General features: G+C 68.9%; 1 protein-coding gene across 1 annotated transcript; it reads right to left on the bottom strand.

Moving 5' to 3' along the window:
- Window positions 1-2143: 2143 nt before the first annotated feature.
- Window positions 2144-13459, bottom strand: CRYBG2 (crystallin beta-gamma domain containing 2). Its single transcript, XM_059488543.1, has 20 exons — window positions 13411-13459; window positions 8740-10695; window positions 8130-8171; window positions 7933-8051; window positions 7562-7745; window positions 7342-7481; window positions 7030-7156; window positions 6728-6763; window positions 6505-6632; window positions 6225-6351; window positions 5825-5967; window positions 5630-5756; window positions 5507-5539; window positions 5306-5418; window positions 5098-5227; window positions 4667-4806; window positions 4330-4453; window positions 3461-3619; window positions 2626-2785; window positions 2144-2520 (listed from the first exon to the last, which is right to left on the bottom strand). Exons 2-20 carry the CDS (start codon window positions 10600-10602, stop codon window positions 2432-2434), a joined length of 3984 nt encoding a protein of 1327 aa, XP_059344526.1. The 5' UTR covers window positions 10603-10695; window positions 13411-13459; the 3' UTR covers window positions 2144-2431.
- Between the last annotated feature and the right edge of the window lie 4630 nt (window positions 13460-18089).

Below are 18089 nucleotides of genomic sequence, written 5' to 3'. Positions count from 1 at the left end.
CGGCTCTCCAGCCCATCTCCCAGCCTTTCTAAGCCTGGCTCAACTCTCCAGCCCATCTCCCAGCCTTTCTAAGCCTGGCTCAACTCTCCAGCCCATCTCCCAGCCTTTCTAAGCCTGGCTAGGCTCTCCAGCCCATCTCCCAGCCTCTCTAAGCTTGGCTCGGCTCTCCAGCCCATCTCCCAGCCTTTCTAAGCCTGGCTAGGCTCTCCAGCCCATCTCCCAGCCTCTCTAAGCTTGGCTCGGCTCTCCAGCCCATCTCCCAGCCTTTCTGAGCCTGGCTCAGCTCTCTCCACCTTCCAGCCCCTCCTGCAGCGGGGATGCTGAGCTGGAGGGGGACTCAGGGCTGTGCTTTCCTCTCACCTCTCCTTACTGGGTTATTTCCCTTCCTGCTGGGGCTCCATGGGGTGAGGGCCATGCTGAGGGACATGAGGCTCTCCTGGATGTAGGGATGAACCCACCAGCACTTTGGGGCAGCTTTTGGGATGATTTTTTCCCCCTACAATGTGTTGGTGACAGATCTGTCTTTGCTTGTTTCACTCTGGAGCTCCCCACAGCCGGGCCCTGCTGCTGCCCGCACGGGCTGCATTTGCATCTCGGGATTCCCCTCTGTAAAGGAGGCAAAGGGAGCAGGAGTGTGGCAGAGAGAGCAGAGTTTGGGCTCTGCTCCTGGTCCTTCCCCATCTCCAGAGGGCCCTGAGGAGGGGTGTAGGACAGACTGGGAAATGGAATTGCTTTTCCAGCAGTGTTGGACAGGGAAAGGGGCTGCCCTGAGCTCACCCCCCGGCTGTGCTGCATTCCCACACCGGCTGCACCCCCTGATTGCCCAGCCCGGCCTCGGGGGTCCCTCCTGCCGCTGCCCCTCGCTCCCAGCACGGGAATTCCCCGCACCGAGCCCTTCTCCCTGCGCAGGGCCGTGCCCGACACCTCCTCACCACTTCCTCAGAGCGCGGGGCCGCTCCCCGCCCTGCGCTTCCCCTCCTTTCTGAAACCCGCGGTGAGCGGCAGGGACAGCGACTTTCCCCCCCGAGCCCAGGGCCAGGAGCTGCAGGGTGAGGGGAACCTGCGGGGGCACCGACGGGCGGCTGTTTGTCTGTTTGTCCTGCCGGGGCTGGGCAGGGTGGGCTCGGGTGTGCCCCCATCCTTCTGCCCCCAGGACCGTCCTGGGCAGGGGATTTTGCCCCAGGACCCCCCGCTCCTTTTGCCCCAGGACCATCCTGGGAAGGGGATTTTGCCCCAGGACCACCCTGGGAAGGGGATTTTGCCCCAGGACCCCCCGGTCCTTTTGCCCCAGGACCACCCTGGCAGGGCTCTGGGGGCTTTCACCGCCCTGCTCTGTTGGAGGGGCGCCTGAAGCCGTTTTCTCTGCCAGACCCTCTGCCAGGCCAAGGAGGAGGACACGGCCAAGGATGACAAGGGGAAGGAGGCGGTGTCGCCCTCGAAGATTGCTGCCCCGAGCAACGCCACGACCACGAGCAGCGTGAGCGCGCCCGGCGCCAGCGCCCCGCTCCTGTCCGCGGCTCTGGGGGGGCTGGCGGCGCTGCTGCTGCACCTGCGCTGAGCCCGAGGGTCCTGCAGCCCCCCGAGACCCTCCCCAGGACGGCACCGCCCCCGTTCCTGCCGCTGGAAGCGTTGCCCCGACCCCGCCGAGCAATAAACGCCGGTGCCGCCACGCAGGGCTCGCCTCCGCCTTCTCCCGGTTCGGTACCGGGGCTGCCGGGGGTGTGTGGGCGCAGAACCGGCCCCGTCCTGGGGCTTCAGCCCTCGGGGATGGGGGAGTCGGAGGGGAGAAGGACCGGGACCCCCGAGCGAGCGGTCCCCTCCTGTCCCCTGAGCATCCCCCGAGCGGTCCCCTTCTGTCCCCTCCTGTCCCCCGAGCGGTCCCCTCCTGTCCCCCGAGCATCCCCCGAGCGATCCCCTCCTGTCCCCCGAGCAGGCCCCTCCTGTCCCCTCCTGTCCCCCGAGCAATCCCCGGCACTGCTTGGCCGGTGCCTCTCTCCTCACAGTCCATGCCCACGGAGCTGCCGGTGCCCGTGGGCACTAGAGGGCACTGGGATCCCGTCCTGGCACCAGCATCGGGCTGCGGGAGCTGCCAGGCCGCGGGCACGGCAAGGACAAGGACACCAGGCAGCCAGGCAGGGCTGTATCTTACACACGTACATAAATACAGTTCGGGGGGAGGAAGGCCTGCGGGGAGGGGCCCTGCTGCTCTCCAGAGGGTGCCACGCTGGCCGTGTCCATGGCATCCTGCGTGGGCCGTGCTCAGGCCTCCACGGAGGGATGTGGGGTGGTCCCCCCGTGATGGAGAGGACGGTGATCATCCCCCACAGCAGCAGCTGGGGCAGAGGCGCTGGGGACGCAGCGTGGATGGGTCCGAGGCCTCCTGCCCCCGTGTGGGGACGCTGGCAGGGTGTCCCCATGCTGCCCTTGTCCCTCAGAGCACCTGGATGTCCCAGAGCTGCGTGGGTCGCTCCTCGGCCATGTCCCACACCACGGCGTGGTCCCGGTCGTAGCTGCGGCCGCCTGCAGAGCAAGGGGAGGTTTGGGGAGGGCAAACGCCCTCCTGATGGAAACACCCCGTCCTGGGGCATCCCTGGGCAAGCAGGGCGTGCGGGGCCGAGGGCTCACCCTTGATGTCCAGCACCGTGTCCTCGAACATCTGGCTGTGGATCCGTCCCTGGCTGTCCACGCTCCACGTCTGCCGCGGCAGCCGCGTCTCGGACCAGAGCACGGCCTTGGCTCCTTTCCCCGCCGGCCCGATCACCTGCAGGCTCATGCTGGGGGCCACCTGCAGGGGACACGGGCAGGGAGGGCCCTCTAGGGCGGCTGCATCTGGGCTGGGATGTGGGTGAGCAGGGGGAGCCCCTCGGCGAGAGGTGCGGGTGGTGAGGGTGAGAGCAGGGAAGGCAGAGATGGCCTCACATCTCCAGGGGAGGCTCGGGGAGAGGAATCAGCACATCTCTGGGATCAGGGGCCGGGAGAAGCTCTTACAAACCCCCCTGTACAATGTCATGTCATCACTGGAACATGATGGAATAGTGGAGAGCAGGCCTAGATAAGGGGTCGAGGGGAGTTGTAGTGGAATCCTGTTGTTAGTCCTGAGGTGGTCAGGAGAGCAGTGACTGCTGCTAGGATGGGTCAGGGGCTGGGGTCAGCTGTGTGATAAGAATGTGCTGGATGTGCCATTGAGAATTAGATATTTTCCTGTAGGAAGAGGCTCAGTAGGAGTACGAAAACACAGGCTTGGATTATCGCTACTGCTGCCTCTAGGATGGTTAGTAAGAAGAGAGGTAGCAGAGTTAGGAGTGAGACTGCTGCTATTGTGGAGAACAGGGCTGCTGTGGCTGTGCAGATGAGCTGGATCCCCGGAAGAAGGCTGAGGGGTGGGGAGTGCCCACAGGAGCCCTGCCAGGGCCTGCCCGGGTCCCCTGGGTGGCGCTGGCTGCCACTGCCCAGCCCTGACCTGGTTTTTGATCAGCCCGTCCTCGTAGTACCACACGGAGCTGCTCTGCTCGCTCAGGCTGGACACCACCACCCTGCCCGCCTTCATGTCCTCCACGTCGTCGGGGACCGAGAGGAAGAGCTGCAGCTCCCTGCTCCTGATGTGGAAATAGACCCTTCTCTGCAAGAGAGGAGCTGGGCTTTGCACCCCAAACCCTTCTCTGCAAGAGAGGAGCTTGGCTTTGCACCCCAAACCCTTCTCTGCAAGAGAGGAGTTGGGCTTTGCACCCCAAACCCTTCTCTGCAAGAGAGGAGCTTGGGTTTGCACCCCAAACCCTTCTCTGCAAGAGAGGAGCTTGGCTTTGCACCCCAAGCCCTTCTCTGCAAGAGAGGAGCTGGGCTTGGCACCCCAAACCCTTCTCTGCAAGAGAGGAGCTTGGCTTGGCACCCCAAACCCACCTGGCTTTGCACCCCAGACCCGCCTGCCTGCAGCTCCTCACCCACCTGGGCTCTGGGAAGGGGGATCCTGCACTCAGGAGGGTTCCCCCCGTTGTCCTCCCCCCAGGATGTCCCCAGGTGTCCCCAGGGCGATGGCTGTGCCCGTGACCTGTCCCTGGCAGCTGGCACAGCTCACCACGCTGCCATGCCGTGTGTTTTACAAGGCATCGCCCACGGGGAGCATTTCGCCACAAAGGCGGCCACTCCCAGGGTGGGGGACAGGAATGTGGGGTGACAGCGCCGAGCTGGTGGCACCTTTCCCGTGTCAGAGCCGCCAGGCTCCCCCAGCCCAGGGCTGGCAGCTCTGTGTCCGTGTGAGCCCCACGCCCCCGGGGTTTTGGGCTCACCCCAGCAGGTGACACGGCCCTGTCCCCTCCCAAAGGTGCCCCTCACCTGGCGGATGGGGTAGAGGGAGCCCACGTGCTGCAGCCCGCTGTAGGTCAGCCAGTTGGTGATCTCAGTGCAGTCCAGCAGCCACTGCCGCCCTCGGAAATCACCGTGCTCGCACAGCACCCAGCTGGGGGACAGGGGGCACAGGATGGGGACAGGGGACACCCAGGGGGACAGGGTGGCACAGAACAGGGGGCACAGGATGGGGACAGGGGACACCCAGGGGGACAGGGTGGGGACACAGGATGGGTCACCCAGGGGGACAGGGGACACCCAGGGGGACACAGGATGGGTCACCCAGGGGGACGGGGGACACCCAGGGGCCCCAGGGGTCACTCACATCCCTCCTTTGACCCGCACGGACAGCACGTGGTTGTTGAAACCCTCGGCCTGCAGGCTCCGCACCTCGGCGTTGAGCTCGATCTCCTTCCCCTCGAAACACTCCAGCCCGTGCAGGAAGATGGAGGGCTCTGAGAAAAACTGTGGGATAGGGGGACAAAGGGGGAAATGAGGGTTCCTGGGGGGCAGAGGCAGAGCTGGGGGTGCCCCTGAGAGGGGAAAAACATCAGGGAAGGGGAAAGGGGAAAGGGGAAAGGGGAAAGGGGAAAGGGGAAAGGGGAAAGGGGAAAGGGGAAAGGGGAAAGGGGAAAGGGGAAAGGGGAAAGGAAAGGAAAGGAAAGGAAAGGAAAGGAAAGGAAAGGAAAGGAAAGGAAAGGAAAGGAAAGGAAAGGAAAGGAAAGGAAAGGAAAGGCAAGGCAAGGCAAGGCTCACCAGTGGAACTTTCCTCAGGGAGCCGATGGCGGTGGAGCACAGGCAGCCCATGGCACTGAGCGTGGGGTACTCGCCCTCGGACAGCACGTGCTGCTCCCCAGTGAAGTCCTGCCCGTCGAACAGGATCCAGCTGGTGGGGAGGACATTCCCGGGCTGACAGAGCTGTCATGGAGGGCACCCATCCCTCCCCAGCACCCCGACACCCCACCTGCCCCCACGGACTCGGCAGGAGCGCGGGGTGAAGGCTTCGGGCAGGGCACCCTGGTCCTCCTCAAAGGCAATGTGATCCCCCAGGAAATCGGGTTCTGAGAAAAGCAGGATCTGGGGAGGGAGCAGAGGGCTCAGTGAGGGACAAAGCATCCCCACCACCCCCAAGGGGCTGCAGCCCCCTCCCCATCAGCAGCCCTACCTTGGAGACGAAGTGCAGGTTGTGTTCCCTGACCTGGAATCAAGCAGAGCGGGGCTGGTGTGAGTCTGGCTGTGACCCCACCAGCCCGGGGGGGGTCCCATGGGGCGGGGGGCCGTCCCTGACCTGCAGGATGGGCTGTGCAGAGGCGATGTGGCAGTCGCTGGCGCCCCAGTCCTCGCAGCTGCGGTACACGCCCTTCTCCAGGATGTACTGCTCTCCCGAGTAGTTGGGGCCCTCGTAGGCCACCCAGCTGTGGGGGGAGGTCAGTGCTGGCCCGTTCCCCCCCGGGTGCCCCTCATTGCCCCCCGGCACACTCACACCCCGCTCAGCACGTGGATGGACTGAGTGACGCTGCCGTAGCCGGCCAGCCCCGTGTCGGGCAGCGCCTCGCTCAGCTCCACGCTCGCGCCCGCCTCGAAGTCCATGGCCTCAAACAGCACCAGGGCTGGCTCTGAGAAATCCTGCGGGGAGAAGGGCCCCCCAGGCCCCAGGGTCTGTCAGGGGAAGGGGCTGTGGGCTGGGCACACGCACAGCGGGCTCCTGCCTGGCCTTGGGCGCCCAAAGCTGCCAAAGCTTGGCCGGGATGATTTTGGGGGATCTCAGGCCTTGCCCAGCTGCCTGATGCAGGCAGGGACGGCTCCCTTTTGGGGGTGAGGATGGGATGGGGGTGCCTGGCTCTCTCAAATCCCTTCCCCAGCCGTTCCCAGCCTTTCCTCACCGTCCGGATCAGCCGCAGGGACACCAGCTCCGGGCTGTAGCCGCCCCAGTGCCTCCAGTCCCGGTACTCCCCTTCCTCCAGCAGGTACTGGTGGCCGCGGAATCCCTCCTTTTCGTAGCCAACCCAGCTGTGGCACAGGCAGACGGGCACTGAGGACTCCAGAGCGTTTCCACGTGCTGGGGCACGGGGGCACCATGCACAGCCTCTCCCCCAGGTGCCCCACAGCCATTCCCAGGGGTGGCCGTCACCTTCCCAGCCCTGCCCTCCCCGTGGCACTCACCAGCCCCCCAGGACACGCAGGGAGCCCACGGTGGGCAGGGCTGCCTCGGGCAGGCGCCTCAGGTCGTACATGTCTCTGCTGATGGTGAAGCTGCGGCCCTGGAAAGCTGCAGCCTCATAGATCAGCACCTGGGGACAGGTGAGGAAGGTGAGGAGGGGACAAGGTGGGGTGAGGATGGTCCCAGGGCCAGCCCAGGGCTCCTGGGAGCTGCCCCAGAGCTCACCTGAGGCTCACCAGGTCTCTCCACGACGGGGCAGCCCTGGAAGGAGAAGGAGCCCCAGTGAGGCCGTGGTGGCAGGAGGAGACATTGCAGGGACATCTGCTGCCACCCTACAGAGCCTGAGCTGGGTTTTGGCTCATTTTCATTCAAGGAGCTCTTTGGAAGCTTCCCCTCACCCCTGACCCACAGGAGCACTTCCCAAAGCCACGCTTGGCCTGTTCCCACACTGTGATCTCACTGATGGAGCAGGAGCTGCCTGAACTCGCTGACACCTGGACTCAGCACCCCCAGGAGCCAGCACTCACCAGCCTGATGGGGTGCATGGAGCAGATGGACGGCTCCTTCGCTCCCCACGCCTTCAAATTGGGGTACCCGCCCGGCTCCAGAACGTAGGGATCGTCATCAAAGAAAGGCTTGGAGTAAAGCAGCCACCTGGGGATGGGGAAAGGCGTCACCCCCTGCTCCTGTCTGTGCCAGAGCCCACCTGGGGATGGGGAAAGGCGTCACCCCCTACTCCTGTCTGTGCCAGAGCCCACCTGGGGATGGGGAAAGGCGTCACCCCCCGCCCCCGTCAGTGCCCGAGCCCACCCGCAGCCCCCAGCCCCGGGTCCCCTCACAGGCCCGAGTGCACGATGATGGAGGCGGCCGCCAGCGCCTGGCCCCGCTCTCGGGTGTCCTCGGCCGAGCCGCTGAAGCGGAGCCGGGCGCCCTCTCCGTTCTCCTGGGCGAACAGGCTGATGTGGGGCGTGCGGTAATCCTGCGGGGACGGGACAGCGTTCGGGCCCCGCTGCTCCGCCCGGGAACAGCGCTGGGGGCTCCGGGGGTGCCGGCACTCACCCGCACCACCCGCTTGAAGGAGCCGATGCGGAACGGGCGGCTGCCGCGGGGCTGCCCGGTGTGCCCGCTGTGCCCGCTGTGCCCGCTGTCCCCGTACGCCGTCCAGGGGCTGTCGATCTCCACGTCGCCCTCGGCCAGGACGCATTTGCGCCCTCGGAACCGCGGCTTCTCGTACATCACCCACCTGCGAGCGCCGTGGGGGCGGCACGGGGGAGACCCGGCGTTAGGGGAGCCCCCCGGGGCAGAGCGTGGGTGGGGACGGGCTGCCGGTAATTAACACCGCGCCGGTAATTAGCAGCGGCAGCACGGGCGCTCCCGAAGCCCGGGCTGCCCTCCCCGGTGTCCCCTCCGCGTGTCCCTGCCGTCCGTACCCGCCGCGGATGACTCGGATGGAGATGGTGTGGGACAGCTCCCAGGACGTGGCGTCGGGGATGTCGTCCCAGATCTCCCGTTTGTGCCCCGCGAAGCCGGCGTCCGAGTACAGGATGATCTGGGCAGGGTGACACGGCTGCCACTCCGCCCCGCCCTGCCCGGCCAGCCCTGCCCGGCCCCGCCGCCCTCTCCGTACCTTGCCAGGCCTTGTGTTGATCTTCAAGCCCTCCTTATCGTCCTGCAGTGGAGAGCCCGGGGGTCGGGCGGGTGAGGAGCGCGGGGGGAGCTCGGCTGAGGCAGCCATCTCCCCGCAGCCTCGCGTCTGGCGTCTGCCCGGCCCTCCCACGGCCCCGGGCAGCCACACCTGAGCGAGCATTCCTGCCCTGCCGGGGATCGGCCTCCCGTCTGCCCGGGACCCTCCTGTGACCCGCCCGGGACCCTCCTGGCACCTGCCCGGGACCCTCCCAGCAGCCGTGGTGACACCCTTCCATCCCTTGACCTCGTATCCACCATCCCAGTATCTCCCATCACCATCCCAGTATCCTCCCATCACCATCCCAGTATCTCCCATCACCATCCCAGTATCCTCCCATCACCCATCCCAGTATCTCCCATCACCCATCCCAGTATCTCCCATCACCATCCCAGTATCTCCCATCACCATCCCAGTGCCTGCACTCTCCCCCCACGGCCTCTCTGAGCGGAGAGGAAGCACCAGCCCCATTTTGGGATCAGGGCAGGACGCTGCAGGGTTCACCCCCGCCCCCGGGGGAAGGAGAGCATTCCCCAGCGCCGGATTCACTCACCAGGACAGGCTCGAGGCTCAGGGTCACGCTGCCCTCTGGCTCCTCGGGGCCAGCAGGGCCCAGCCCGTTGTGGTGCCCGGGGCAGGCCGGCTCCGAGCCCCCGGCGCCGGGGCACACGAAGCGGCCGTAGAGCACGCTCTTGTCCAGGCGGGAGTAGGGCTTGCCCTCCTCAGCCCCGGCTGCCCGCTGCTCCAAGAAGTGCGACAGCAGCGCCATGCCCTTGAGGACGTTCCCTCGGAAGGGCGCGCTGCTCTCGGCCGCCGCTTTGGGGTCCTCATCCTCTGCCGGCGAGCCCCCCTCCACCCACCCCTCGCCCCCCAAGCCGTTCCCGGGCACCCCCCGGCGGCTCCCCGCGGCCGCCCGCTCCTCGGGGCTCAGGTAGGGGTTCTCGATCTCCTCCTCCTCCTCCTCCTCGGGGGGCTCCCGTGGCCGCGCCGGGGCCGGGCCCCGCTCCAGCAGCTCCCGCAGGGCCTGGGGCAGGGGCAGGGACAGGGGGGCGCGGGGGGCCACGCGGTGCTCGTGGATGGGCGGCAGGGCGGCGCAGCGCCCCAGCGCCGACGGCCGCGGCTGCCGCGGGGCTTTGGGCGCCTTGCGCATCTCCGAGGGCTCCATGTTCCGCAGCGTGTCCACCAAGATCTCCATGTCCACCAGCAGCTCGGGGTCCTCCTCGCTCGTGTCCGGGGGGCTCTCGGCCGGGGGTTCGGGGGCTGGGGGCTCGCTGGGGGGCTCTGGGGTGCTCTCAGGCTCCTGGGCTGTGCCCTGGGGGTCTCCCATCGGCTCATCCCCCTCCAGCTCAATCTCAGCCTTGGCTGATGCCGCTGTTTCGGATGAAGGCTCTGGACCATCGCTCTCCTCTGAGGGGGGGGTCTCGGGGGTGCTGCCAGCCCCCGGGGGGCTCTCTGTCCTCGGTGGCGTGGCTGGCACGGTGCCATCCACGTCTGCCACGCTGCCCTCACCCGTGCCAGCCGGAGCAGCCTGGCCAGCCGAGGGACCCTGCGGCGAGCTGCTCACGCTGCTTTGCGGGTCCCCGGCCCCCGGAGCCGCCTCCACCGGAGCCGCTTCCACCGGAGCCGCTTCCACCGGCGCGGGCTCGGCTTGTGCTGAGTCCTTCTCCTCGGGGGATGCCTCCTCCGGGGGCCCAGCGGCCTCTGCGCTGCCAGGTGAGCTCTCCGTGCCCGCTGCAGCCCCCGCAGAGCCGCTGCCCTCCTGCCCGGGGCTGTCCCGCCGTGCCGCGGCCGCGGCGGCCCCGGCAGTGCCGAGCGTCCCGCTCGGAGCCCCCCGTCCCTCCGCGTCCCTGCCCGTCCGCAGCACGGTGACCTGCCGGGCCCTGGGCAGGGCGGCGGCGCCGCCGGCCTCGGCGGCACCGGGGGCACCGGGCCCGTTCCCGGGAGCCGCCGCGGGGCGCTCGGCGGGGCCCGCGGGCAGCAGGGTGCCGTGCACGTAGCTCTCCCGGTGCACCGGCACCTCCGGGCCGGGCGAGCCGTCCCCGCCGGGCCCCGCCTTGCCCCGCTCGTCCCGGCGCCGGGGCCGCTGCGCGGGGGCATAGACCTGCGAGAAGACGGGGCCGTGAGCCGTGAAGTCCTTGCGGAGAACGGCGGAGGGGGAGTGCTCCCGGTGGGCCGGGGCGGCGGGGCCGGAGCCGGTCTTCTTCTCCACGATCTCCCTCTCCCAGGCCTGCAGCAGCAGGGACACGCGGGACGGGCTCCCGTCGCGGCCCCGCGGGCTCTCCAGGCGCCGCGACACCAGCGAGACCTTCTGGAAGCGGGAGCGGCCCTCGGGGGCGGCCGCGGCCCCCGGCTTCATGCTGAGCTCCGCGCTGGAGATGAAGGCTCGGCTCTTGCTGTGCCGGAACGGCGGATCCATGCCGGGGAACCGGGCAGGGCACGGCTCCGGTCCCGCGGTGCCCCCCGCGCTGCCGGGCTCAGCCCCCGCGGGCGCAGCGCTGGGCTGGCAGAGCTGCGGGGACAGAAGGGGTCTGGGAGAGCTGGGAACGGCACCAAACCGCGGGTCCCAAAGCTGGCTTGAAACCCCCAGACATCCCTGTGGTCCTGAGCGACATTTTGGGGGCACAGGAGGCGGCTTTGGGGCTCCTCGTGGTGCTCATTTGGGGTGTGGGGGCACTGTGGCTCCTGAGCCTGGCGGGGCACAGAGGAGCCTGGCAGGGCCCAGGTGAGCCTGGCAGGGCCCAGGTGAGCGTGCTGGGGCCCAGGTGAGCCTGGCGGAGCTCAGGTGAGCCTGGCAGGGCCCAGGTGAACCTGGCGGGGCACAGGGGAGCCTGGCGGGGCCCAGGTGAGCCTGGCAGGGCCCAGGGGAGCCTGGCAGGGCCCAGGTGAGCCTGGCAGGGCCCAGGTGAACCTGGCGGGGCACAGGGGAGCCTGGCAGGGCCCAGGTGAGCCTGGCAGGGCCCAGGTGAACCTGGCGGGGCCCAGGGGAGCCTGGCGGGGCCCAGGTGAGCCTGGCAGGGCCCAGGTGAGCCTGGCAGGGCACAGGGGAGCCTGGCGGGGCACAGGGGAGCCTGGCGGGGCCCAGGTGAGCCTGTCAGGGCCCAGGGGAGCGTGCAGAACGCAGCCGGGCCATGCCGTGCCCCGAGCTGCGGGATGAGTCAGGCGGGCAGCAGGGCTGCGCCGAGTCAGCAAAAGCAGCCAACAAACAAGCCCAGAAAACAACAGGGAAGCGGCTCCGTGGGGGAAAGGCCTGGCTGGGATCGGGAGCAGGGCTGGGAGGAGGAGGAGGCCTGAGCAGCTCCATCCCCTGACCCTTCCCTGTGGCTGCCTGGGATTGCTGCGTCCTCCCCTGCTGCTCCGCGAGGAATCGAGCCGGAATAATCCCCCAGAGCTCACCCCCGGCCCGAGATTGTGCCCAGCTCGCAGCTCCCCCTCCTGGCCCGGCTGCTGCAGGGTGGGCATCGCTCTGGTCCCGGGGCTCAGGGCAGGGGACAGGGACACCGTGCCACCGCAGCCTGGGGGATGTGCCGTGCTGTGGGCACGTGCCTGCCCAGAAAGGTTTTACTGCCGGTTTGGGTTGGGAAGCAGCTGGCACAGCAGGAGCCGGGGAGGGCGCTGGCAGGGCACCCACGTCCCAGCGTCTCCCAGTTCGGAGCTGTCACCGCCCGGCTGGGGGCAGTGGCGGGGATTTGGGGTCAGCCCCAGGACAGGCTGGGATTAATGTCGCCATCCAGAACGGGGACACCTCCCTGCACAGATCCGGGGGGGGCACCTCGGGAGAGGAGCTCGCGCTGCAGCAGCCGGGTGGGACCGAGCCAGCCCTGCCAGGTTGGGTTTCCCCGGCCCCAGGGGGATCAGGGGCCGGGGGCAGGCGGGGAAGCGCTGGGTACAGGCAGCTGCCTGCCCCTGCTGCAGCCCTCCCGAGCTGCCCTCCCCGGCCCAGCAGGTCTTTCCAGAACAGATAGGAAGGGTTTGTGTCATTTCTCCGGAGGGCGATGAGACCTTGTCTGGGGCAGCCAGCGCCGCTGGAGGCTGGGACCAGCCTGGGTGGGGCTGCACGGCCACCACATGGGCACAGCTGGGTCCCCAGGGCCACAGCTGGATCCTCGGGGCCACAGCTGGATCCCCAGGGCCATGGCATTCGCCAGTGGAAGGGGGATGGATGCACCAGCTGTGCCCGTGGCTGCAGGACAGCACAGGGACACAGGGACACAGGGACAGACACAGGGACACAGGAACAGACACAGGGACAGGGACAGACACAGGGATGCTGACTCCGTGCTTGGGGGCAGGGAGCACCTGCTGACTCAGCATCCCGCCTCTCACCTGGAGCTGCATTTCCGAACATCTCCAGGTCTGTCTTTCCCATCCCACCCCATCCCTGCTGCTGGCGCCCCCCTGAGCCCCCCAGGTCCTGGGAAAGGAGCCCACCCAGAGCCCGGCTCTGCCCCAGCACTTTCTGTTTCTGCTCAAGCCATTCCCACTGCAGCAAAGGGTGAAGGACACGAGGACGCAAGGACAGGAGGACAAGAGCCTGCAGCTCCCCGGCTGCCGCTGCCGGCCATCCCCGCCTGCCCGGGCGTGCCAGGCTGCATCCAGCGCTGTTGCCACACCGGGACACCCGGCGCGGCTCTAATTGATCCCCTTCGGCCAAGCCGCGCCGCTGACCTCGTTTGCTGCCTCCCGTCACCCCCAAGGGTGCCCCAGCGCCCGAGCCAAAGGCACGAGGGGCTGTTCAGTGCTCAGCAGGGACGGAGGGGCCGGTGAGCGCGGGCTGGGCTGAGCTCTGTCCCCGCGGGCTGAGCGGATTCGCCACCTTCAGGAGAGTCGGGGACCCGGGCTGGGCGGCTCAGGGTCACGGCGAGGGCAGGGGAGCCTCTGGTCCCCCTCGCTGCCCCTGTGCTGCCGGGCCATGGCCAGGACAGCGGTGACAGGAGAGCCCCGCTGTCCCCTCAGCCCTGATCCTGCAGGTGTGCAGCAGCCCCAGCTCGCTCCGGCACCTCTCGGGATGCACTGCGGCGGCAGGAGCTGGATTACATCCCCGCAGCCCCCCAAATTCAGGCACTGAGGGTGAGAGGGGCAGAGCTGGGCTCAGCCCCCACCTGCCGGCCCCATTCCCGTGGGGGGCAGCGGGAGGGGAGCCCCGGAGCCCGAACCCCGAACCCCGAACCCCTTCCGTGGCAGCCCCAACCAGCCGGGCCGGCCCGGTGCCTTGCACCCCCGGTACCTGCCGGCCGAGGGTCCCGCCGTGCCGTGCCGGGCTCTGAGCCGTGCCGTGCCGTTCCGTGCCGCGCCGAGCGGGCTCGCTGGGCTGCTCTGTGCACACCGCACAGCTGGGCGGACCGGCAGAGTCACCCCGAGCACCCAGCCCTGAGCACCCAGCCCTGGCATTCCGCAGGTGCTGACAGCCGGGGAGCCGGTCAGGCTGGTTCCAGACCCGGCTCCCCCGTTCGCTCCGACTCAGCAGCGCCGCAGGCAGCGCAGCCGGCCTGGGTGGCTCTGGGCCCCCCGCTCTGTCCCACCGCCCACCGAGCGATGGAGCCTCCGAGGGGACCCCGGGGACCGCTCTGTCCCCGCCCCTCCGGCCAGCGCGGGGCTGCAGCAGCGCCGGGGGGGCTGGCAGGGTCCCAGCAGGGCAATGGGGGGGCTGGCAGGGTCCCAGCAGGGCCGGGTCAGGGCTGGGGGTCCGCAGGGCTGGGGGCGCCCCGGCTCAATCCTCGGGGGTCCCGCACGGAGCCCCCAGCGCGTTCCCGAGGGGCTCCGAACGCGGGGACATCCCCAGGCCTGAGCGGCTCTCGAGGGGCTCCACACGGGCTCGGGGAGGGGGCGCACACCCCAATAGCCCTCGGTCACAGCGGAGCCTGACCCGGGGCGCGGGGCCCGTCCCGGCAGGGCTGGGAGCGCAGCAGGGCCGCCCTGCCCTCCCGGGGCCCGCTGGGTGCCAGCCCCTGCCCGGGGCCACCGCTCCCGGCTCGGCCCGGCCCGGGAGCCTCCCCGGGCACCGCCAGCCCGGCGCGGGCGGCCTCAGCTCAGCCCCGGGGCCACCCGGTCCGGGTGACAGCGCTCACGTGCTGGGGAAACTGAGGCACGGCCGAGCTCCCTCTGCCGGGCTCCGGCCGCTGCCCGGTGCCCTCCCGTGCCCTTGGCCGGGCTCCCAAGGGTGGCCGAGCGGGTCCTGGTGGCTCGGGAGCGGGATGTGCCCCCTGCATCCCCCCGGGGGCTCGCAGGAGGGGCAGCCGTGGGGTCCCGGTGCTGGGGCTGGGTCAGTGCGGGCGCACGCGTGTGTTTGGTGCGTGCCAGGGTGTGCCAGGGTGGGTGTCCGTGCCCAGCCAGCCGCGGCTCCAGCGGAGCTCCCTGCACAGCCCCGCAGCGCTGAGTCAGCGCTGGGGAGGGTCCCCCGCAGCAAACCAGTTCTGGAGGAACCGGAGGGCACTGGGGAAACTGGGGGGGCACCGGGGCGAGCCTGGGCCTTGAGTCACTGTGTGCGAAGGGAGGGACACGGAGCGGGGCACGCCGGGGACGGGCGGGGCCGGGCTGGGCCGCGGCTCCCGGCGGGGAAACGGGAACGGGGGAGCCCCGGAGCGCCCCGAAACTGCCCCGAGTGAGCCCGGCCCCGAGTGAGCCCGGCCCCGAGTCCTGCAGGGGCGCCCCGCGGTCACCGTCCCTCCAAATGGGGGAAATGGGACGGTAGGAGAGGAAAAGGAAAGGGAAAAGGAAAAGGAAAAGAAGGAAAAGGAAAAGGAGGAAAGAAAAGGAAAAGGACTCCCCCATGAGCCGTGTCCCCTCCCCGGGTGGACTCGGGGTGCCGGTCCCCGTCCCCAGAGGGATCCGGAGGGCTCGGCTCGGCTCGGCTCGGCTCGGCTCGGGTCCGGCCACAGCTGCAAAGCGTTCCCAGCGCTCAGCACCGGGGCGGGGCAGCCGCTGCTGCGTTTGGAGGCACTGAGGGCCATGGGATCAGGAGCTGTCAGCCGGCTCAGCCTCCTTGGAAGCACCTTGAGCAGGACTTTGAGGGGGCTCTCCAGCCCCCCAAGAAAGACGAGAGCCCCGTTTGCCAGGCCACCGGTGAGAGGAGGAAGATGCAGGAGAGGCCGATGCTTTGGGAGGTGAGATTCAGCTGCTGAGCAGAGGCTCTGCCTTTCCTCAATGCCCTGCTGAGCCCTCCTGGCTCCCCCGAAGCAATTTTAGCGATTTTCTCCCCCCGTGCCTGGGTTTGCTGCTGGAGAGTGAGGTTTGAGCAGGGCTGGGGGATTTAAGGGGCGAGGGCAGACGTGTGAGCTCTGTTCTGGGGGGATCTGCAGCCTCCGAGGAACATCCTCCAGCTATCGATCCCCTTTATCAGGGAGCAGGAATATGTATGGGCTGAGGCGCTGATCAATCCCGCTCTGCCGCCGATCGATCCATCAGCTGCTGCCCCGGGGCTGCTATCGAAGGGAGCTGCCGACTTTGGGCCCAGCCCATCCCCGCAGGCCCGGGGGCAGGGCTGGCTCTGTCCCCCTCTGCCCCTGCCCTGCGGGGAGAGCCTGGCCCGGGCAGGGCCCTCAGGAGCCTCCTCATCCTCCCCTGGCCCTGGGTACCACCTCAGGAGCCTCCTCATCCTCCCCTGGCCTGGGCAGGGTCCCAGCAGGGTTGGAGTTAGGGTTTAGGGTTAGGGATAGCGTTAGCGTCCTCAGGAGCCTCCTCATCCTCCCCGGGGCCGGGGAGGGAGGGGGAGGAGCAGCCCCACGCCTCCTTTATCGATTGCTCCGTAGGCAAAGGTCAGCAGTGAGCGTGGCAGGGTGGGGAGGAGGGAGGTGGGCTGCGAGGGGCTCGCTGCCAGCCCTGGGGCTGTGCCAGCCTCGGGCGGAGTGCCCAGCGTGGCGCAGCGCTCCCCTCGTGCCTCAGTTTCCCCAGCAGCAGTGGGCTGGCAGGGCTGGGCAGTCCTGGATGGGTGGGTGGGGGCTGAGGGCAGGGTCCGTGCCCACAGGAGGGGGTGGAGGGGGGCTCGGAGAGGCTCGGAGGAGGTTTGTGCGCAGCCAGGCGGGCTGGGCAGGGACAGGGGGCGGTTTTCCTCGGCAGGAGCTCGGAGGATGCTTGGCTTGGCTGGTCAGCGGTGACAGCGACAGCGCTGGGAGGTGGCTCTGGAGCCTCAGCCCGGATAAGATCATTTTCCACGGCCCTTCAGGAGCCTGGGGGGGCTGGCAGCGCCCTGGGGACGCCGGTGCCATCTCTGCCAGCGCTGTGCCCCCCGTGCCCGGGCGCTGCCCATCCCAGGGCCCATCCTGCCGGGTCAGGGCCCGGGGGGAGCCCCGGGGCAGCTCCGTGGCTCCGGCCCGGGGGCAGCAGCGCGGGCGCTGGGTTCCCAAAGCCGCTGCCAGGCTCCCAGAGCTGCTCCTGGGCTCACAGGGCCGCTGGCCTGGCCCCGGCCGTGCCGAGGGAAGATTTACAGGCTGTCAGAGCCGGGGCCAGAGGTCAGCAGGGGTCACAAAGTCCATTTCACTGAGGTCACTGTCCACTTCTTTCAATCTAATGAAGCCATTATTTGTGAAAGCGGCCGCTCTGCCGGCTCTTGCCTTGAAGGCGAGCGGGGCACAGCCGCGGGCTCAGAAAGAACAGGAAGGAGTCCCCGTCCCTTCCCGTCCGCGTTTGCATTCAGCAGCGCCGAAAACAAACACGGCGCGCACGGAAATGTGACACTGCCGGGACACGGCGCCGGGAGGGGATGGAGGTGCCCACATCGGGGATGTGGCTGCATCCCCTGGCTGGAAACTCGCTGAGAACGGGCAGAAATCGGGGGGTGCTGGGGAAGTTGCTGCTGCTGTCACTCTGTCCGTCAGGAAGGGGCTGCGGGGGGAGGCCGGTGCGGGTGTGGGTTATTTCCTGGAGGATTCGTTGTGGAGAAGGCAGGAACGAGCTCATTCCTCAGCAGAGCCTCCCCCCGTGCCCTCACACCGTGCAGAATCCTCCCCAAATCCCGAGAGAAACCGGGAAAACGGGTCAGGAACCGGGATGGAAGCAGGGATGGGCAGAGGGGGATGAGCCGTGTGGACGGTGGGCGGTTTTCTCCCCCCCTGCCCCAGCTGTCCCACAGCCGAGAGGAAACCGAGATGAGTGTGGAACCCCTGCAGCCAGGAGAGGGGGCCAGACGCCCTCCTGTCCCGGGACGGACCCGGGATGGACCCGGGCGGCCACCCGAGCTGTGAGTGCCAGCAGAGAGGGGAGGGGAACAGGGACAGGACCGCGGGTTCCTTCGTGCCAGGGCTGCCCCGGCCCCGTCCCCTGCCTCAGCCCCGGGTGGGGTCACTCGTGGCACCTTCCAGTCTGTCTGTGTGGGACACGGATCCACCCGCACCGAGTCCTGGCGGGCTGGGGCCCTCCCAGCAGCTCACGTCGGTGTTTTCATAGAGAAAAACCATCCTCTTCCTCATCTTCCTCCTCCTCCTCCTTTGCCATCCGCCCGTGGGGTCCAGTGGGGCTGCTCGGCTCCGTGGGGAAGGGGCAATGAGGAGTCCCCGGTGCGCGGGGCAGGAGCGGGAGGAGCCGGAGGAGGAAGAGCAGCAGGAGGAGAGGAAGAGCAGCAGCCGGAGGAGGAAGGCACGGCCAGGACCATGGACAGGGCCCGGTTCAGCACCACGGCCAGCGGCGGCGGCCCCGCGGGCGGCGGAGCCCTCACGGGGGGATTCCCCACGCGGGATTTCCCCGCCAGCCCCGGCCCGGCCCGGGGTCCCCCCGTTGGTGTCGCCGCGGCCCCGCCGCTCCCGGTGCCCGCCCGGTGCCCCCGGTGCCCGGCTCGGTGACACCACGCGGGACCGGCCCCGCGTGGGGCGGCCGCGAGGGGCTCAGACGCCGCCCCCAGCCCCGGGGTGCCCTCGGGGGGCGCCGCCGGCTCGGTTCGGTTCGGTTGGGTGCGGGGGCGGCGCGGGGCAGCCC

Source organism: Ammospiza nelsoni, chromosome 25 (genome assembly GCF_027579445.1).
Source record: "Ammospiza nelsoni isolate bAmmNel1 chromosome 25, bAmmNel1.pri, whole genome shotgun sequence".
NCBI lineage: Eukaryota > Metazoa > Chordata > Aves > Passeriformes > Passerellidae > Ammospiza > Ammospiza nelsoni.
The sequence above is the reverse complement of the archived record's forward strand: the minus strand, read 5'-3'. Positions and strand labels throughout refer to the sequence as shown.